This window comes from Bufo bufo, chromosome 4 (genome assembly GCF_905171765.1).
Source record: "Bufo bufo chromosome 4, aBufBuf1.1, whole genome shotgun sequence".
In the NCBI taxonomy this organism is placed as follows: domain Eukaryota; kingdom Metazoa; phylum Chordata; class Amphibia; order Anura; family Bufonidae; genus Bufo; species Bufo bufo.
Window position 1 is genome coordinate 526,822,812 of NC_053392.1, and position 22,521 is coordinate 526,845,332.

Sequence of the window (22,521 nt, forward strand, 5' to 3'; positions counted from 1 at the left end):
GATTCTGTAGTTTACAGAAACACCCCATATGTGGTTGTAAACTGCTGTAGGGGCACACGGCAGGGCGCAGAAGGAAAGGAACGCCATATGGTTTTTGGAGGGAAGATTTCACTGGGATAATTTTAAGCTGCCATGTTACATTTGAAGACCCCCTGATGCAACCCTAGAGTAGAAATTCCTAAAAAACACCCTATTTTGGAAACTACTGGATAAGGTGGCATTTTTGTTGGTACTATTTTAGGATACATAAGATTTTTGGTCACTCTATATTTCACTTCTTGTGAGACAAGGTAACAAAAAATTACTGTTTTGGCACGTTTTTTTTTTTTTATGTACAGTGTTTATCTGACAGGTTAGATGTGGTATTTTATAGAGCAGGTTGTTACGGGCGTGACAATACCAAATATGACTACTTTTTGTGGTTGTTTGTTTCAGTTTTATATAATAAATAATTTTTGAAAAAAAACATTTTTTTGTGTCTCCGTATTCTGAAAGCCATCTTTTTTTTGTTTTTTGGGCGACTGTCTTATGTAGGGGCTCATCTTTTTCGGTATAAGATGACGGTTTGATTGGTACTATTTTGGAATACATATGACTTTTTGATCGCTTGGTATTACACTTTTTGTGATGTAAGGTGACAAAAAAGGCTTTTTTTATACACTTTTTTTCTTTTTTTACGGTGTTCACCTGAGGGGTTAGGTCATGTGATATTTCTATACAGCAGTTTCTTAGGGACGCGGCAATACCTAATATGTATACTTTTTTTCATTTACTTACCGCATCCGCACTTGCTTGCGGATGCTTGCGATTTTCACGCGGCCCCATTCACTTCTATGGGGCCTGCGTTGCATGAAAAACGCAGAATATAGAGCTTGCTGCGATTTTCACGCAACGCACAAGTGATGCGTGAAAATCACCGCTCATGTGCACAGCCCCATAGAAGTGAATGGGTCCAGATTCAGTGCGGGTGCAATGCGTTCAACTCACGCATCGCATCCGCGCGGAATACTCGCCCGTGTGAAAGGGGCCTTATCCTTTGGTGCTCATTAGCAGACCTAATATGGGAGACTGAACACAAATATCATGGCCTGCGGCCGGTTTACGGCCTCAGGATTTATATTAGTTAAGCCTGCCAACTATAAATCAATGGAGGGAATATGATACCTGGAATCAGAGCTGCGGGGTTTATTTCATCTCGTGGGGGGCTTGCCTCTTCTACTGGAGGGGTCATTACCCTCTTTTCAGCCAACAATTTCTGTAATTCATTTTCAATTCTGCTGGAATCTTTATTGATTTTATCAATTCTAGAACAAAATAAAGATACTGCAGATTAGATTTAAAGGGGTTGTCCCAAAAGAAATATTCTACAGTTTTCAAACCAGCCCCTGGATCTGAATACTTTTGTAATTGCATGTGATTAAAAATGTATTATACCATGAAGTTATTCACTGAAATCTGTCTGTATAGCGCCACCTGCTGTTTGCTCTTTTTCTAATTTCTCTGTCCTGCTCACTGAGACGGAAGCACATGCTCAGTTCCATCCTTCAACTGCCACTAGAGGCAACAGGACACGCCCCCTGAGAAAGGAAACGTCCCCTGAGCTGCCAGCTTGAAACAAATCTAGCAGAACAATTGGAACAATCAATGTGGAGATCTCTGGATCCATGTGAGGTACAGGAAAGGTATTGTCATGTACTATAGGATGTCTGATTTTTATTTTTTTACATTAATCATGGGATGACCCCTTTAATGAAACATCTATCTGTTAATTCACACAATGCAAAACAGCACATTTATTAATTGTATTAAATTTATCAAAATGGCACGAGCTACACGATACATTTTAGCACAACTCACAACATATTTCACTTCTGTCACAGAACAAGATTAAAAGTAGTTCAGGTCTTCCATTCCTCCCCCTGCAGAACCAGATCCGACAAAGACAGCCTAATGCTACGTCTACACGACAGATAGGGCACAACTACACTGCAACATTTGTCGCGCGACATTTTGTTGCACTAATGTCGCGCGACAATTTTTATAATGGCAGTCTATGGTGTCGCATCTCGAATGGATTTTTCTGCGACTGTTGCGTCGCAGTCGCAGCATGTTGCATGTTGCAGTGCGACACCATAGACTGCCATTATAAAAATTGTCGCGCGACATTAGTGCAACAAAATGTCGTGCGACAAATGTTGTTGTGTAGACGTAGCCTAATATAAGCTCCATAGACTCAGGACAGGTGATAAATGCTGTTTGTGGACAATGGATAATGATGGCCTATCCTCAGTCTGGCTCCCGGCATCTCTCTAAGCACAGCGCCATACATTGTACATTGGCAGTGCTTGGTACTGCAGCTCAGCCCCATTGACTTCAATTCTGTAAAAATGGCGCCCGCTGTAGAGTGCCATAGCCACCTCATTTCTGCTGTTTTAAACAGCACAAACTCAGGGCTAATGTCTGTGATCGTCGATAACGCACATCACAGACATTTAACCCTTCAGATGTCATGGTCAATTGTGAATGTTCCATAGGCCGAAATAGTAATTCATTGCAGTCTATGAAACAAGAGATCTAACGATCACATGTTCAAGCCCCCTAAGGCAGTGTTCTTCCACTCCAGCCCTCAGGGCCCACCTACCGGTCATGATTTGAGAACATCCCACAGAATGAATACTTGAGGTAAGGCCTGATGCATTGATACTAATTATATCACCTGCTCAATACTAAGGAAATCCTGAAAACATGACCGGCAGGTGGGCCCTGAGGACTGGGGTTGAGGAACACAACCCTGAGGCCCCCTGCACACGAACGTGTGCGGATCCGCAATACACGGGTGCCGTTCCGTGGGCATTCTGCATCACGGATGCGGACCCATTCACTTGAATGGGTCCGCAAATCTGGAGATGTGGAATGGTGCGGAACGGAAGCATGGAACGGAACCCTACGGAAGCACTACGGAGTGCTTCCGTGGGGTTTCGTCGCGTACTTCGGTTCCGCAAAAAGATAGAACATGTCCTATCTTTTTGCGGAACGGCCGGATCGCGGACCCATTGAAGTGAATGGGTCCGTGATCCGCTGCGGCTGCCCCACGGACTGTGTTCGTGCTTTGCGGCCCGCATTTTGTTCGTGTGCAGGGGGCCTAAGGGGACTTAATCTAAATGAAAAATAAGTAAAAAAAAAAGTTTTAAAAAATTATTAAAATGGCCAATTCGCCATTTGTTCGTTGCTTCAACTCTCAAAAATTACCCCATGTGGATATTGGCACATTTTTTCCCTCTGCATTTTCCAACTCATGGACACACGTGAACAGCACTACCTGTCTCCCAGCTCCGCCGCCCGCTTCCTGTAATACATTAGTGTGGTGGGTTCGGAGGCCAGTCTCTTCACCCTTGCATGGACATGAACGGCATTGATTTCTCCTTGCTTGGTGGCATCAATAAACTCATCGTACTCTTGTTTGATCGCAGCGAGAAGGCGTTTATAGTCGGTGCAATAATCAATCACCTGGAAACACAAACCAGGAGCGATGGACAATTACAGAGGGACAGAAATCAAGCCACTCGCTTTTAGGCCTCATTCGCACGACCGTTTTGTACTTTGTAGTCCGCAAAATACGGAAGACGTCTGTGTGACTACTGTTTTGCATCCTTTTTTGTTGCAGACCCATTGACGTCAGTGGGTCCTTGGTCCACATGCACACAACCGTATCTTCAGCCCACATCCAATCCGCATTTTTTGCAGATCAGATGCGGACCCACTCCTTTCAATGGGGCTGCAAAAGATGCGGCAGCACACAGTGTGCTGTCCGTATCCGTATGTCCGTTCTGCGGCCTTACAAAAAAATAGAACATGTCCTATTCTTGTCCTTTTTGCGGACAAGTATAGGCATTGTAACATAGTACAGGACATGCGGAAGGAGAAAAGACGGGATGCAAATGAACGCAAAAAGGATATAATCGTGTGCATGAGGCCTAAAGGCCATGTTCTATCCTTTTGTGGAACAGGCATACGGAAAAGATAGAACATGTCCTATTCTTGGCCTCAAAATGACGACCACAGACCCACTGAATTGAATCGGCCCATAAAAAAGCGGATGCAACATAGACGTCATCTTTATTTTGCGGATGGCAAAATACATACAGTCGTGTGCATGAGGCTAGTGTAAGGGCTCATGCACACTAACACATTTTTTTCCCGTTTCTGTGCAGTTTTTTTTTGCGGCTTGCATGCCGATCCATTCACTTCGTAAAAAATGGAATTTACTCCATGAGCATTCTGTTTCCATATGTCCGCAAAAAAACAGAACATGTCCTATTATTGTCTGCGTTACGGATAAGGATAGGACTGTTCTATTATGGGCCGGTCCATCTGTTTTGCAAAATCTCAGAATGCATACGGCCGCCATCCGTGTTTTGAGGACCCACAATTTGCAGACCGCAAAAGAGGCAGCAGTCGTGTGCACGAGCCCTGGTGGTGTAGTGTATTTCACCTTATCAAAAGCTTGTCCATAGATGATATAGCGTTGCTCAGCATCAAGCTGACCCGCAGCAGATAGCTTCTCCACCTCCGACTTTATATACTCCTCAGTGCGGGTCAGAAACCTCTTATCCCTGGCACTGACGATGGGCGGGAGGACGCGAGGCCCAGATACGCCTTGGAAAGACTTCATGACTCCTGTAGATGCGTGCAGTGATTTTTCTCGCCTGTTTAAAGGAGGTGCCAGAAACAAACAAAAGATACAAAGTGAATAAAGGGTCTTTTTTCTACAAGACATCGCGGTTTACGTATCTGTTTCCTGCAGTACCCCAGTACAGCCACTACACAATGGCACCTTCTGCTGATTGTGGGGGTGCTGGATGTTGGACCCCCAACGATCTGATATGGAAGACCCATCTGGAGAATAAGTGATCAATATCAGAAAGATTAAATGTGGGCTCATGCACACGAACGTATTCTGTTTCTGTTCCGTTTTTTTTTTGCACCATTCACTTCAATGGGTCTGCACAAAAAACGTATGTCCGTTCTGCAAAAAGGATAGAATATGCCCTATTCTTGTCTATTTTGCGGACAAGGATAGGCATTGTTACAATGGATCCGTAAAAAGAGAGGATGCAATACGGATGTCACACGGATATCATCCACATTTTTTGTGTATCTGTGTTTTGCGGATTGCAAAATACATACGGTTGTGTGCATGAGCCCTATTCCTTTAGGGGTTGTCCAGGTTCTAGATATTGATGGTCTATCCTCAGAATGTCAGATCAGTGGGGGCCCGACATCCGCCGCCAATCCGCTGTACACAGCAATAAAATGGGAGCTAAGCTGCACTGGCCTGGCGTGCCCACAACACAATGGATGGAGATGAGCTTCCATCTCTGCACCCTGTGAGTGACTGATAGGTGGAGGTGCTGGGTGATGGACCCTATTGATCCCTTATGGATTGCAAATCCGTAATGGAGATCCACAGCATAAATTGATATTCTCAGCATTTAAAGGGGTTGGATGACCCAGCGTGACTGGACCCATGGTGGGAATAATACTTACGTGATCCCCAATGTAGGGTTCTGATAACATCCTTCCCTCTCAGGTCTTGGGTCTCCTTGCGTCGGCATCTTGTTTTCACCGGTCATGTGGCCGCTGCAGCCAGTGGCTAGTGGCTGACCGCAGTGACGTATCCTCCATGCATCACGTCTCTGAGTCATGTGACACGAGTGGCATGTCACTGCCATGGCCAGTCCTTGGCTTCAGCGGCCGCGTGACCCATGTCAAACCAGATGTTGATGAAAGGGAGACCTGAGACCCTAGGAGGAGCGATGGGGCTGGAACCCAGCGGCAGGGATCAGGAAAGTATAATTCCCACTGCGGGGCCAGCCACGCTGGGGGGGGGGGGGGGGGGGAGGGGGTCCTGCAGAAAGGTCCCCAGGGATCAACCCCTTTAAAATCCAGACTGAATTTCAGTTTACGTTGCAGGCCTTTTCTGCAGTGTGTGGATGAGATTCCGTAACCTCTCATCCACTTGGCTGGTATTGTAAAATGCTGCGGATATGGTGGATGCAAATCTGCAGCATATCCGCTATGTGTGAACATACCCTTAAAGGGTATGCACCAAATTTTCTCAAATGTCATCTACACATCAGAAGATGTTATCAGCAGGATATGTTCACATGTTGGATTGTGTCCTCAACAAAGTCTTCCTCGTACCCCACAGCAGAAACCGCTGTCGTTTGAATGGAGCTGAATCGCGCACATACTCCAGCGGTGATTTCCTAAGGGGTAGACCGGTACATTCTTAACGCAATGTGGAAATCCGCACAGCGCAATCCAGTGCAGATTCCTATTGAAAACAATAGGAGGCAGTTTCAGCGCGGACTCAGTACCAAATCTGCAGTCAAACCCACACCCTAAGGCCCCTTTCACACGGGCGAGTTTTCCGCGCGGGTGCGATGCGTGACGTGAACGCATAGCACCCGCACTGAATCCTGACCCATTCATTTCAATGGGTCTGTGTACATGAGCGTTTTTTTCACGCATCAGTTCTGCGTTGTGTGAAAAACGCAGCATGTTCTATATTCTGCGTTTTTCTCGCAGCCCTGGCCCCATAGACGTGAAAGGGGCTTCAGTATAAAACGCATTGCATCCGCAAGCAAGTGCGGATGCAATGCGTTTTTCACTAATGGTTGCTAGATGTTGTTTGTAAACCTTCCGTTTTTTATCACGGGCGTGAAAAACGCATCAAAACGCATTGTTGATAACAGGAAGCAATAGCGTTTACTCACACTAAGGGCTCATGCACACAAACGTATTATTCCATTTCCATTTTTGTACAGGTCCTTTCATTTCAATGGGGCTTGAAAAAAACGGAAATGACTAACTGTGCATTCCATGTTGTATGTCTGCAAGTCCGTTCTCGCCAAAAAATAGAACATGTCCTATTCTGCAAAAAAAACGGATGCAACATGTACGTCACAAATATGTCATCAGTTTTTTTTGGGGGGGGATCCGTGTTTTGCGGACTGCACAATACATACGGTCGTGTGCATGAGTCCTAACACATACAGGTTCAGAGGCAATTTGCCCCCAGCCACAGGTCTCTGCACCCTCCAGCCCTGTTACCTCGCCATGCTACGCCACTCATCTCACTATGGATTCTGTATACAGATTCTCGTTACTAAGGGCTGTTGCCAGGGGCGTGGCCAATGTAAATCAGCAGCTGAGCGCAACTGAATCATGGGAATTGTAGTTTGCTGTCAAATCACTTGCGCTTTTTTCCATATCATTGAATGAGGTAAATATTTTAATATTTTCCTCAATAAAACAGCAAAGGAACAGGAGAATTCATAAAATAAAGCAGTACGATGTCAAACGGGCAAGGACTTCAATTCCCACAATCCCTTGCACGTCGAAGGCCCCCGAGTACCGAGTAAAATTCAACATTTTCGGTAAGAGGATATTTTATCCCGGACGCTGGGGGCCGCAGGTCGGGCTCACTGCCCGTTTCGCTTCGGTTTGTGCTGTAGAACGGGCAGAGACCTGAACAGGCATCGCCCTGGACACCTCTCCCCGCCCACCGCCCTGCTCGTCAGCTAGGAAAACCCCGCGGCCGCCGGAAGGAGGCCCTCTCTCCAGGATCCGCCATTAGCAGGAGGTGAGTGTGGCGGCAGGGCTCCCGGGTTTCGGGGCATACGTCCTTGTACCGGGGCTCGGGGAGGGCGTGCTTCCCGGTATTCGTGTCTGTAATAACCGCTTGTCATGTTCTGCAGGTGGATCCGGCGCCAGGATGCAGATCTTCGTGAAAACCCTCACGGGGAAGACCATCACCCTCGAGGTGTGTGCCGGGGCAGCTGCGTGTGTGGTGGGGGCACAGGCCCGGGTGACGGCGGATGGTAGTGTGGCCCCCTGTTATACACAGGACATGGGCTGGGCCCTCTCTATAGTCTATGGGACGAGTGAGAGCCCATCGTGGAAGGACACTCGTGTCAGTCTGGGGAGTCTGGACCCTGCATCCTGTAGGACTAAAATTGTCCAGGGGGCAGCGTGAAATAACTTAAAAAAAACCATTCAATTAAAATGGCTGGGTGCTAGGGTCCCCTGTCCCAGTGCTGATGACATGGTGGTCATTGCTCCAGTGACCACTATAATCGTGTGCTGGTGTCAGTGGACACATGAATGGCATGTCACTGCTGAGGCCAGTGATTGGCTGCAGCCCCATGGGACTGATGGATGTGATAATACAGGGCTAGTGGGGATCATGTTAAGGGTGCACTCACACAGCTATGTATTTTGCAAACTGCAAAAAATACAGGTGATGTCTGTGCTTTTTATAAAATTATTTTTTGAGCCATTGTAACACCCATACTAGTCTGCAAAATGGACGAGAATAGGACTTGTCTTTTTTGTGGGACTGTGGAACGGCCATAAAGGTGTGGACAGCACATGGTGTGCTGTCCGTGTTTTTTGTGGCCCCATTGAAATGAATGGGTTCGCGTCTGATCCGCCAAAAATGCGGATTGGATGTGGAGTAAAAATACGGTTGTGTGAATGGGGTCTAGTAGGAATCTGTCATTGTGATCTGGGACGATCTACTGTAGTACATGAGTAGTCCTTGCTGTCGGTGCTGAAGTATACTGCCAGGACTGCCTTGCACAGAAGGCCTCTCCATTATGTTGGGCTACTCTGTCGCGTTTGGTGCGGATCCGTCATTGATCCGCACCGATAACACAGGTGTGCAAAAAAAATAAATTTTTCAATAGCTGCTTTGGTTATTCCACATAATCTTTGTATTTTTTGTGCGCTGATGTCATAGACATCACGTTTCCTGATAATTTAGGTAACTATGTTAAATAAGGCAATACCTCAAAATAAATGGAAATAGACTTATAAAATTAAGCTTTATTAAAAAAAATTCATAAATTATTTTCTGAACTCAAATGAGCTCACCTACACACACTGAACTCGATTCTTCTTCCCTGTGAGGCTCCTCTTGGTGCATTTACGCTTGTGAGTAGCTTCTGGAATGTCTCTCTGAAGCATCAAACAGTAGTCTGCCATCATTGTAATGCTCAATGTCCCTGGTATCTACCTTCCATCTCTTTAATATCTTGGTGGAATCGTTCACCTTGTTCCTCACTAACAGCTCAGTAGTCAAGGTAGGACTGGAGGAAATGCACTTTCAAACTCATCAGGCAACCTAAAGCTTGAAATGCTTTCAGCATTCGTCCGACGATCTTTTTGTAGTGAGGATCTTTTTTATTGCCTAAAAATTTCTGTACAACTTCTTTAAATGCAATCCACCCTTTTTGAGGATCTGTCATGGTATTGACAAACTCTTGATCAACTATAAGCCTTCTAATGTCTGGTCTGACGAACACACCTTCCTTCAATTTTGCCTCTGACAGGCCTGGAAACTTGGTGACCAATTATTTGAAGCATTCTCCATCTCTTAGAAGTGATTTTATGAATTGCTTCATCAATCCGAATTTTATGTGGAGAGGTGGTAGAAGAACTTTATGGGAAGGTACCAAAGTTTCTGGGAGGATATATATATATATTTTTTTTTTTTTCAATGACTGTTAGCACCCTCGGCTGCCAACTCTTCTTGGTCCAGTGATTTTGTCAGTCTCGACTGTCCCATAGACACAGAAAACAAGGGTATTTCGTATACCCAGCTTGTTGCCCGAGCAGCATACACAAGACCTTCAACTCCCCACTCACTTGCCAACCATGGTCTTCAGATTTAGGTTTATGAAGAACCAATTCCAAGTTCTCGTAGGTTTCCTTCAAGTGTACGGAATGACGTTGTGGAGTATAACTGCTTTGAGACTTCTTTTTGAAGAATCTATAAAAAGACGCCATTGCTCTGAATCATATTGGATTTTAAATTGACCCATCAGACCTTCAACATCGATGCAATAAACCAACTTGTCTTCCTGGGCGAAGTAAGGAACGAATTCCTTTTCACGATGTCTGAATTATGAAGATGACTCTCCTGGCAACAATAAATTCCTGCCTTTCAGCCTTGATCCGAGTAACTCAGCGGCATCTTTGGGAAGATTCAAGTCTCTTACCAAATCATTCATCTCCTCCTGAGAAAACCATTTTGGTCTTGTATCATCATCAAAGTCAGATTCTTCAGGAAAGATTAACCCCTTCTACCATTAGAAGCACAGACTCGGGGCTGAGGCTTACACATACAGAATGCTGTTGAGTATCCCCGTAGTAAGACATGTTACTCAGAGCAGCACTTGTATTCACCCCCTTTGCAGGGGAGGAGGGGCAGAGATGGTTTACCTACAAAACACAACAAAGGGCCAATAAGAGAACTAGGGAAATGAGGAAATGGATATATTTTTCCCTAAAACTTGCTTAGCTTATGTATATATTACTGTCCATCAGATTTACAGTGCTATATTTTTTATATTTTTTTACATAACTCGGACAACCCCTTAAGTTCTTTTTGGCATTTTATATCTTAAATGCACTTATGTGAATTAATTAATTGTAATTTGGACTTTAAATTTGGTTAAAAACCATATATATATATATATATATATTAGGCAAATCATGACGTCTAGGAGTTGTTCAATATTGTTTTCAGCACCCCAAAATACATGGAAATTAGATGAAAATAATTACACAGCTTTTTAGTCGCAGACCTGTGTAATACAACCATCTAACCATCAACCGTTCAGAACAGATCCGTTTGTATTATCTTTAACATGGCCAAGATGGATCCGTCCCCATTGACTTACATTGTGTCAGGACGTATCAGTTTTCCTTTGAATCGTCAGACACCTAAACGCTGCAGGCAGCCTCCAGAGCGGAATGGAGGCTGATCGGAGGCAAACTGATGCATTCTGAGCGGATCCTTTTCCATTCAGAATGCATTAGGGCAAAACTGCTCAGTTTTGGACCGCTTGTGAGAGCCCTGAACAGATCTAGCAAATGGAAACCAAAACGCCAGTGTGAAAGTAGCCTTAGTACAGCAGTTTTCCAGTGCTGACAGTGGGGGGAATGGGGTGGGGGCAGTAGAGAAAAATATTTTATTTTTATTTTTTATTAGAATTACTGCAGATAATGGTTTAAGATCTTGAGGGTTTTTTTTTTACACTGCTCTCTGCATAATTTTAGGGTTTTTCATTGATTTTGTGGTCTCTTGAGAATGTAATTGAGGTGTATTTTGGAGATCCCACTTTCTGGACCCTGCACTTTAGCTGCAGTACAAGCTCACAGCTCTGAGAAGAACTTGTTAAAGGAAGGCTTCTATCCCAGGCTGTGGCCAATGTTTCTTGTGGCCACCCTGCGAGATCTGTGGAGCACAGGCCACTGACTGGTGTGTGTAGACGGGGCACTATGACCCAGCCTATCCGGGTGCTGTTACAGGATGGCCATCTATGCAGTATCCGGACTTCAGTGCTGGAGCTTCACTTTACTCCTCTACATTGTTTGAGGACTGTTCTTCTCTGGTTTTGAGTCTTTTATGATGGGTATCATTAAAGGGAACCAGTCACCTCCTAAAAACACCCCAAGCTGGCAGCAGTACCTGAGAGTAGCTAGCAGCGTGTTTGTAACGATCATTTTCTTCCTGCAGGTAGTTGAAGCAAAAGCTGTAAAAACGTTCTTTAATCCCCTGCCCGGCGCGCTTCTGTAGTCAGGCTTGAAGTCACGGGGGCAGCGGCCGCCTTGCTCCCAAGTCACGGTAACCACGCCCCCTTCCCTGTGATTGACAGCCGGCAGTTCGGCAAAGCCAGCCAAACTCGTGCATAAGCGCTGTCTATCACAGCGAAGGGGGCGTGGCTACCGTGACTTGGAGCAAGGCGGCCGCTGCCCCCGTGACTTAAAGCCTGACTAGAGAAGCGCGCCGGGCAGGGGATTAAAGAACGTTTTTACAGCTTTTGCTTCAACTACCTGCAGGAAGAAAATGATCGTTACAAACACGCTGCTGGCTACTCTCAGGTACTGCTGCCAGCTTGGGGTGTTTTTAGGTGACAGGTTCCTTTTTAAGGCCTCCCATAAAGGGGGGGGGGGGGGGACATTTTCTGGATACTTGTGAGCTGAAGTGGAGCATTAGTTACTGAGTTGACCCTAAGCCCACTTGGCCAGTGGCTTCCATCAGTGATCCTGAGCCTTAATCTGGTGTGGTGCCTCCTCAGGTGAGGTATACTGAGAGGATTTGCTCTTGTTCTGTGTTTTCGACCTGTATTTGGGTTTGGCGCAGGATCACTGATGTGGCCTAACCTGGAGGGCTGCTCTGTAACTAATCTCTGAAGAATCTCCAGCCATTAAAGGAGCGGCACAGAGCCCCCAGTCCCCTTTGTCTTCCTCCCAGTGCCGCTGTAGTGAGGGGGATCGGTATAAAGACGGCCGATCCTGTGATCTGTTTCCCCATATGAGGCCTAGTTCACACTTCAGTGGTTTGGTCATTGATTTCTAACAGTGTGAGCCAGAAGTGCAGCCTCCACAGACATGAGGTATAATAGAAATCTCTGCACCTGGTTTTGGCTTACAATCACTGACCAAATCAATGAAATGTGAAGTAGACCTAACGGGTCTATTAGACGGGCAGGTTTTCTGCCCGATGACCGCTAACAAGTGTGAACGCTCGTTCATTGGTTAATACACCTTTCAGCATGCTGAATGATCAGGATCTGCTGCCCGCAAACCACTGTAGAGCATGGGGATGAGCGATGGCATAGCTATCGCTGCATGTAATAGCAGTCTCCTCGGCAAGCAGGCGACTGCCAAGAGGGAGCCCTTCAATTGTCTGGGAGATACAGGAACAGCAGTGTGAAGGCTCACAGATGGCATTATCAGGGCACTCATTTTGGTTGGATGTAGTTGAAAAGCAATTAACTTGATTTTTGGGTCCATTTTTAATGTGTTCTTTTCTTGTATAGGTTGAACCCTCTGATACTATTGAAAATGTCAAGGCTAAGATCCAGGATAAGGAAGGTGAGTCTGTGGTCCTGGGATGTGCTATGGATCTCCTGTGCTCGCTGTAATACCCTGCATACCACATCGGTGCCAGGAGTCGGCTCCCTGGCGGTCTGATGTTGAAGACCTATCCCGAGGGTAGGTCATCAATATAAAAAAAGCAGAGAACCCCTTTAGGTTGTGACACTTGACCCTTCAGTTGCTGCCTGATTCTTCTATTTTGCTGTTGCTTGTAAAAACACATTACAAGCCTCTTTACCGAGTTCTATGGACAAGGCAAGTATCGGAAACAAACCATTCGTACCCAATAATTGCCTGCTCGTCGGTGAATGTGAACTACATTTACATGCAGCAGCCATCTCCTCGGTAATGACAATGAGCTGTCACTAATGTCCCCATTTTTTTTTCTTGGGGGCACATCAATAATGCTTTCAGCATTTGGTGGAACCTCTACATAGGCCAAATATTAAGAACAAGCGTTCATATATTACGGATGATCTGCCCGTGTGAAAGGGCCTTAAACCTGAAGAACACATTAGATAATATGTTTCTTATGTAAGGATTTAGTTTTTGCTTTCACTTAGAACTTTCTTTGTTCCGTCTCTCTAGGTATTCCTCCTGATCAGCAGAGGTTGATCTTTGCCGGCAAGCAGCTGGAAGATGGCCGCACTCTCTCCGATTACAACATCCAGAAGGTAGGCTTGAGAAAGTTTCATAGTTTCTACTGGAAACTTCCTATTTTGAAGGGATTTGTTAGATTTTTCTTGAAGGAATATTAATGGTTTCTGTGTACATAGCGTCACAGAAGCCATTGCCTATTCTAGAGGCGTGCCTCCTGCCAATACATAGTGTACGGTGAACGTGGTACATTACGATGGCAGCTCAGTATCAGCAGGTGCTCCCAGGCATACAAAGGTTCATTGAAGTCTAACGAGTGACTTTCATGTGGTACACAAGAAATGGTCTCCTGACTTCTAGACGGTGTCGCCTAAAAATCAAGTGGGTGCAGGGCATACGTGTCAGTTTGCCGAGTAAAGGGAAGGCCAGTATAAATGGGGCATAGAGGACATTAGAATATGATGTACTGTTCATGGCAAGTGCATTTTTTGGTGGTGGCTGGTTTATTAGTGGTGATCATTGGCATAGTTGGATCTTACATGCATTGCTTTACCCTTGTAGGAGTCCACCCTCCATTTGGTGCTGAGGCTCCGTGGTGGTGCTAAGAAGAGAAAGAAGAAGTCTTACACCACACCCAAGAAGAACAAGCATAAGAGAAAGAAGGTCAAGCTTGCTGTGCTCAAGTACTACAAGGTGAAGTTTAGTAGTATGGGTGACCCAGGCAAATGGAGATGTGATACTAGCCTTAGAGGAAATTAGTAGGCCGCCTCCTCGCTCCTGCTCTGTATCTTGGGCCCTCAGAGGCATTCGGTGTGTGCCTTCATTTTAGATTTCTTCAAATGTTCATAATTGTAGGACACTCTATTAAATTGAAACTCAAGCTTTAATCTAGATGATAGTGGTGAGCTCAGCAGGCTCTAGGGATAACCTGCTCACTATAGCGAAGGACATCTACAGGTCTGCAGTACTGAGTAGCCAAAGCAGCACGGCACAAAGAGGGCCATTTTGTTACTAGCAGCATTGAAAAAATACATGGGTCTCTGCTTGAGTCGGTTGTGTTCATGAATCAGCCAGAGACTGGTGTATTCTTTCAACACTGCTAGTAGCAAAATGGCACAACATATTGTGCTTTGGTTGCTAGTAACCATGATACTGTCCTCCTTACATGGGGCTGCATATGAATGGGATTGGGGGGAAAAACCCCAAACAAATGCCAGGAGTTTTAATGAAACAAAGGTAGGTATATTGTCGGCTATTTAATTTTTGTGCTGCGGCTCCTGTCCTTCCTGCCAGTTTACTTGGTTGCTGTGGTCATGTCTGTGAACCCTACATGACTGCTGCCAAATATCACTATACAGGCATGTCACCGCTGCAGCCAAGTAAACAGCCCAGAGGGGGATGAAAAAGGTGAGTACATTTTTATTTTCAGTTCTTGGCTTTGGGAGATTTTATGATCTCAGATAACCCTGTTAGGGCTGTGGACACTGCTGGTATTCCAGGAGAGGGTGGCATTTATACTGCTTTGTGCCTCTGCATGATCTTATTGCTACAGAATCAATCTGACTGCATTATTTCAGTGTGATTCTGGTAGAAGTATAATGCTGTATGCTCCTGCAAGACCAGCAGTGTCCAGCATGGAGGATCACGCTCACACGGAGCGTGATTTCCACACTGGACACTATTGTGTGAAACAGCCCTTACACTGTCAGATCTGCTTTACAGGGATTTTGTGAACATGACAACCCCCTTCTCTGAACACTAGTGTTGAGCGAACTTGTGTTTTAAGTTCGGCGTCTAAAGTTCGGGTTATCGAAGAATCGTGTTATGGATTCCGCTACCACGGACCATAACTTATACACTTAAACACAAGTTCGCTCAACACTACTGAACACCCCTTCCCCAGTGATCAGCTGCTGAAAGAAGCGTAGTATTACAGTGCACCCATAAGTGGTGGGTGGCCACGTGGCTGGACCTGTCAGAGCCAGGAATGCAGTGGTGTATGTACAGTGCTGGCATTAGGATGATGGCAGGATTGAAGTGGATTGTATTCCCTCACTCAGTAGCAGCTGTAACTTCATGAACTACATTCAATAAATCTTCAAACTATTTAAATTGAGGAGGATTTGTGTGTCTAGTGCAGGGTTCATAAATGCATGTAGAGGAAGCAGCCATTTGTGCCTTCTGTCTAGCAATGTAGGCAGTGGTCCTTGAATAGTATAAGGCTTATGGCTAAACTAATGACACCACAAGCTTAGTATTCTTACAGTGCTGATAAATGCCGCCAGTAACGAGCCGGAGCCAACAACTGGTTAACAGACTGCATTGCTGCAGGACTTTAGGCAGACTTAAATGCCAGTACAATTCCTGTGAATAGGACTTTGCTTAAAGGGGTATTCCCATCTCAGACAATGATAGGTGCAGGTCCCACTTCTGGGAACCGCACTGATTTCTAAAACAAACCTGGCAAAGTGGTGGCTGGCAGTGCCAGGTCAGGCCACCACCAATGGTTCCTATTGGCCTGCTGAAAATAGCAGAGCAAGTGCTCTCAGCTATTTTTGGAATTCCCATAGAAATGAATGGGAACGCACCGCGCTAGCGTGGCCACTGCTTCCGCTCCCTTTTATGGGGCTGATGGAAATAGCCGAGCCAGCGCTTGGCTGTTTTCGGAGGCCCTGTATAAATGAATGGAGGGCAGTTGCACATGCTTTGAGATAGGTACAGGATGCCCCCCATTGTCTGAGATGGGGAAAAAAACCCTTTAAACCCTCTTGCCACATTCACGTTTTGATGTAATTCTTTAGCTTATTAAATGAAAGTGTCTGACACATCTAATCTTTTGTAGGTTGATGAGAATGGAAAAATCCACCGCTTGAGGCGTGAATGCCCGTCAGATGAGTGCGGCGCTGGTGTCTTCATGGCCAGTCACTTTGACAGGCATTACTGTGGGAAGTGCTGTCTGACATACTGCTTCAACAAACCTGAGGACAAATAAATGTACATGTGTTGATAATAAAAAGTCCACCCACACATCACTTGTCGTTTCTTAATGTTACAGCATAGCTGCTTCTGTACCTGACCAGGAAGGAAGGCTAGTATGATGTTTGGCTGTATTCACTGCATTGAAAATCTGCTCCAGGACAAGTTAATGGGGTTTTATAAAATCCCATTCACATGCAGCAGAAAGATCAGATCCACAGCATGCTCATTGTGTGATATATTTTGCTGAATGACTGCTCCAACTTCTCAAACTGCCACGTCAGTGGTTACTCTTGGCAAAATCCACAATGCATGCAGACTTGCAGCAGAAATGTTTTTAGCAGTGCCGCACCATGTCCTTTATAGGAAATTCTTCAGTTATAATGGGACCCTAATAAACAAGTGCATTTCATGTACTGGCTTCTTATTGATAAAGCATGTCTGCATTTTTGTTCAGGCAGGTGTATGTATGTGTATATATATCATATTCTGTATAGCAACAGATATTCAAATGAGGAGCTGAGGCATTTAATCACGGCTTGATCCTTAGGCTGGGTTCACACGGGCGTTGCAGGAAAAGATGCAGGTGCGTTGCGGGAACATGCCCGATTTTTCCACGCGAGTGCAAAGCGTTTTAATGACCTTCTACTAAGCATTCTGTATTAAAGAATGCTATTTTCCCTTATAACAATGTTATAAGTGAATAGACTTTCATCTTGGCAACCATCTTAGCACCAGAGAAGAACACTGCATCCGCACTTGCTTGCGGATGCTTGCGATTTTCACGCAGCCCCATTCACTTCTATGGGGCCTGCGTTCTGTGAAAAACGCACAATATAAAGCATGCTGCGATTTTTACGCAACGCACAAGTGATGCGTGAAAATCACCGCTCATGTGCACAAACCCATAGAAGTGAATGGGGCTAGATTCAGTGTGGGTGCAATGCGTTCACCTCACGCATTGCACCCGCGTGGAAAACTCGCCCATGTGAAAGAGGCCTTAGTCTATATAAACTTCTGCACTGCGTAGCTCCACCTCTTTTGACAAGCGAATCAGAAAGAACACAAACTTGGAGATAATCCAATTTAGGAGAACTTTAGGAACTGGAAACCATGAAATGAGAAAAGACGATCGGACGATCATAGGAAATAAACAGGAATCTCTTTTGAAATGTAAATCTTTAGTATCCTGTAACGATAGAAAAAATAAGTGTAGGGTGGGGTATTTGGGAGGGATGATACTCGCCTCCCGTCTTTATAAAATCAATATTTTCCGTCATAGGACTAGGAAAATCATTAATTTTATGGCAGACGGGAGGCTTGTATCATTGCAATTTTAAAGCTGCAAGACAATATAAAAGACAAGTTAAATATTATTATATCACTGACATAGAAATGTGAGGTCTATACTAGAAAGTTTTAAAAGTAGTGTTAGACGACCAGTCTGCTGTCTTAAGTATTTTGGTTAAAGAGCCTCCTGATTGGGCTACTTTAGTTGTCATTGCGCTCCGAGTAGAGTGGGCACCAAATATAGAAGTGTCAATGCCAGCTAGTGACATGGTTTGTTTAACCCATCTGGCCAGAGTGGCCGATGTTACTGGCAAATAAGGATGGCACAAGGAAATCAGGAGTTGAGAAGAACGGTAAGGTTCAGTCATTAGTTTGTAAGTCTTCAGACATCTGACTATACATGGCTTTGGTTGAAGAGGAAAAGCTGGGTAAAATATAGATTGAAGACCAGTTTTGGTACGGTGACATATGGAATAAAGAACTCTTTACGGTGAGTATTGTCTATGTGATATATCTAATGCCCGAATGTCAGACATTCGTTTAAAAGATACAAGACATAAAAGGACAGTCAATTTGAAAGAAAGAAATTTGAGAGAAAGATCGTTATTATCATCCCAAAATGAAATAAAATTAAGTAAGACAGACACATCCCATGTAGTCTGATATCTGGGTAAAGGAGGTCTTTTGAAATGAATACCCTTCATGAGACGGCATATTAATGAGTGTTTACCCACAGGGATAGAATCAATGGGTAAGTGGGTAGAAGAGATGGCTGAACGATAAACGTTTATCATTCAATAAGCCTTGCCGCATTCAAAAGACTCAGAAAGGAAATTTAAGATGTGGGATAAAGCGGCAGATATGGGATACAGATGATGTTGTGAGCACCAATGAACCCATATTTTCCAGGCTGATCTGTAAGCAGATCTGGTACCTGGAGCCCAAGCTTCTGTGAGGAGATCTTTAGCGGATTGTGAAAGTTCTGAACTAGATGTTGTTGGCCGGATATCAACCAAACCACTAGAGAAAGAAGACCCGACAGAAGGAGAGGGTGGTAATTCCCCGATGGGTCTGTAAGATTGGTGGGATGGAAGGATCCTCGGAATGTCTATCGTCATTCCCAGTAATTAAGGAAACTATGATTGAGTGGTCCACCATGGGGTAATGAGAGCCACTTTGGCCTCCTGGTGTAGGACCTGAAGAAGAACACTCGGTATGAGAGAAAAAGGAGGGAAAGCATACAAAATTCCTTGAGGCCATGACTGATGAAATGCATCCACCCCACAGTGTCGGGATCCGGACGCCAACTGAATAAATGAGGCATCTGGCAATTGAGTCGGGAAGCAAATAGATCTATTTGGAGAGGACCCCAGAGAGCGTCTATCTCTTTGAAAATCAGTGGATCTAATCTCCAATCGCTGGAGTCGGATAGATAACGGGAATTCCAATCCGCCACTGAATTGGAAATTCCTGGAATATATTCCGCCCTCAGGACAATGTTCTTGTTAAAAAAAAAATGACAAAAGTCTCTGGTAATAGCCTCTAACATTTTGGGTTTGGGACCCCCTAAACCAGGGGTGCACAACCTGCGGCCCGAGGGCCACATGCGGCCCTTGATACCATTCTGTGCGGCCCCCAACCATCTGGTAACAGACATGTATGCCTATGTCTTGTGGCTGCTCACATATATTTTTCATGTATTTCTCCCATTAGATGGGAGTCCTGGAAGTGTAACTAGACATTAATGGTATATAATGTGTGTTCAATATGCCATAAGTACAATATTTCAGTTGTTAATATACCTTTAAATTTTAATTTCGGCCCTCGTCATTGGTTCAGTCTGGCAATGTGGCCCCCAACCAGGAAACGTTGTGCACCCCTGCCCTAGACAGTTGATGTATTGGACCTCCGATATGTTGTCCAATCTGAGAAGAACACAACAGTTGGATTTGTGTTTTTGTCAAACTCTTCAAGGCGAAAGAGCTGGCTAAAAGCTCTAGGCAATTGATATGGAGTGAAGATTCGGCTTCTGACCATCTCCCTCCTGTGGATAATGGGCCACAACGAGCGCCCCAGCCGAGCAGACTCTCATCCGATTCTATCACCAAGTCTGGATTGGAAGCGAAAATCGTTTTTCCGTTCCATTCTTGAACATGGTGGAGCCACCAAGTTAATTCTTCCTTGGCATCTGCAGATAACGGGATCTGATCTGAATAATTCAGACCTTCTCTGAGATGTTGAGACTTTAGTCTCTAGAGAGCTCTGTAGTGAAGAGTTGCAGGGAAAATTGCCTGGATTGAGGCGGAAAGTAACCCTACCATACGAGCAAGTTTTCTTAAAGATATTAGTTCTTTGGACAGTATATGCAACTTCCGAGCTGGAAGGCTTAATAGATCTAACCGGGTATTTATAAGGAATCCTAAGAATTCCAGTTCTTTTGAAGGAATCAGGATAGATTTTTTGTGGTTTATAAGGAAACCCAAATCTGTAAGTAGAGTTATTGTCCAATGTAGGTGTCGGTGACTAAGTTTGAGGGAAGAGGCCATGATCAATATATCGTCCAGATATATGATCAGTTGAACCCCTCGACTTCTGAGAAGTGCTACTACAGGCTTCATCAATTTGGTGAAGCACCATGGGGCCGAAGAAAGGCCGAAAGGGAGGCAAGTAAATTGCCATTTTTGGTCCTTCCAGACAAACTGGAGAAAATGGTGGGTGGATGGGGACAGTAAGATATGCATCTTTTAAGTCTATCTTCACTAACCAGTCATTGTGAAGTAGAAGGTCCCGTAGAAGATGGATACCTTCCATCTTGAAATGTTGAAATGTAAGGGAATTGTTGAGATTTCATAAGTTTATCACTGGTCTGTGACCGCCATCTTTTTTCTTGACCAGGAAGATGTTGCTTATAAAACCTGGTGTCTGGTATGGAACAGGAATTATTGCTTGTTTTTGAAATAATTCCTCTATTTCTGTTTGAACCAGTTGTTCGTCTATTTTGGAAAAACGTATCTGGTGAAGCAGATGTATTTGTATTGGATTTATAAAGAAATCCAGTTGATATCCCATTACAGTATTGAGTACCCAGTGGTCGGATGTTATCTTGGACCAGACATGGGAAAAATATTGGATCCTGCCCCCTAGTGGTATTATAGATAGCTGAGAAACCTTGAGGCTTACCTGTGGGAGGGCGAGATCTGGGAAATCCTCTGTTGTTACGTGCTCTCCAAGGTCTTCCTCTGGGTGGGAAGAATGGGGGAGGCTGGTAGGGTGCTTTATGGTATTGAACCCTCTCTTGAGGCACGTTAGGGCCTTTGTTGTATAAAGTGGGGACTTGAGTCCAGCCGGGAAAGCGGCCCTTTCCTCTCCCAGCCTTTCCAAAAACACGAGGATTAAAAATCCTTTTAAGAGATGTCTGGGCCTTGTCAAGGGAATTAAAAAGCCCTACATATTTATTGAGATCTTTTAGAAAAGAATCTCCAAATAAAACACCCTCACTTGAAGGGTCTGGGTCATTATGTGCCACGTGGACTAGCTGTGGATCTAGGCGCATCAATACCGACTTACGCCTTTCAGAGCAGATTGCTGCAATGGTATTCCCTAGAATACACATAGCTCTCTGTGCCCAACCACGTAACACTTCTGTGTTAACTGGTTCACCCGTAGAAGAGGACTGTTCTGACATGTTTATTATTTTGGTCAGTGGACCTAATAAATCCAATAATTTATCTCGGTTAGATTTAAAAGATCTATCTATCCCCTTTTTTGTTTAAATTCTTTCTTTATTCAAATTTTGCAAGTTCAAAAAGTTATTCTTTTTTACAATGAAATGATAATGCAAATCAATATCACATACGTAAATAAGATTGATATACATAGCATTAAATGTCATGTCATGTATTACAATGAGAATACAATAATCAAGTAGTAATGTAAAAAATCTAGTTCTCAAAAGTTGTTGAACCTATAACAGTTGACGCTGGGACGACAGGCAATCAAATAGCAAATTAGGACCGAAGTCTTTATTGATAATACGATATTATGCTTGCCATTTGTTATGCACCTATACCACTACAGTTTCCTAGTATTTCGGAATTTAATCAACTTCTAAATTACTGAGTGTAACAATATGGTCGGGTCAACTCAGCTACACCTCAAAAAGAACAGTAACTGGGTGGGGGGGAGAACAAATTACATGGGGGAGGAGAAGGGAATCAGGCTTAATCTAACCGTATGAGTACAGGGTCAGGAATGTTGAAGCTGAATAGTTAAAGAAATTCAGTTATGGCATAGTTTTTTAAGAGTTTGATCCAAGGATCCCATGTTTGATGGTATCTGGGTTTATTATCGTCTCTAATTAGTCTTAATTTCTCATAATTGTGTAAAATATGCATCTCTCTTAACCATTCTGAGATGGATGGGGGTTCTTTTTCTTTCCATAGTTTAGGGATCAGTAGCTTGGCTACGTTTAACATGTGTAGTGTTAAAGGATGTCTGATAGTAGAAGTTTGTATATCAAATATACTGAATAGAATCAGGTTTGGGGGAATTTTGTCTGTCGTGTTAAAAGTTTTACTGATTATCATGGCGATGGATTTCCTAAAAATGTCTAGTTCTATGCAGTGAATCCAGATGTGGGATATAGTACCCCTTTCCGTTTCACATCTCCAACACAACGGGGATATGTCTGGGAGCATGCGATTG

General features: G+C 44.3%; 2 protein-coding genes across 2 annotated transcripts in view; one reads left to right on the forward strand and one right to left on the reverse strand.

Moving 5' to 3' along the window:
• CLHC1 (clathrin heavy chain linker domain containing 1) overlaps positions 1-4,692 on the reverse strand; it is a 42,238-nt gene extending 37,546 nt beyond the window's left edge. Inside the window, exons 1-3 of the mRNA XM_040427464.1 lie at positions 4,493-4,692; positions 3,320-3,507; positions 1,165-1,304 (exon numbers count right to left, since the gene is read on the reverse strand). Of these exons, the coding sequence (XP_040283398.1) occupies positions 1,165-1,304; positions 3,320-3,507; positions 4,493-4,672 (508 nt within the window). The 5' untranslated portion in view covers positions 4,673-4,692. The remainder of the gene's footprint in view (positions 1-1,164; positions 1,305-3,319; positions 3,508-4,492) is intronic.
• A 2,869-nt stretch (positions 4,693-7,561) lies between these two features.
• On the forward strand, positions 7,562-16,578 carry RPS27A (ribosomal protein S27a). Its single transcript, XM_040429755.1, has 6 exons — positions 7,562-7,648; positions 7,764-7,828; positions 12,897-12,951; positions 13,543-13,628; positions 14,113-14,244; positions 16,394-16,578. Exons 2-6 carry the CDS (start codon positions 7,781-7,783, stop codon positions 16,541-16,543), a joined length of 471 nt encoding a protein of 156 aa, XP_040285689.1. The 5' UTR covers positions 7,562-7,648; positions 7,764-7,780; the 3' UTR covers positions 16,544-16,578.
• Positions 16,579-22,521: the final 5,943 nt, after the last annotated feature.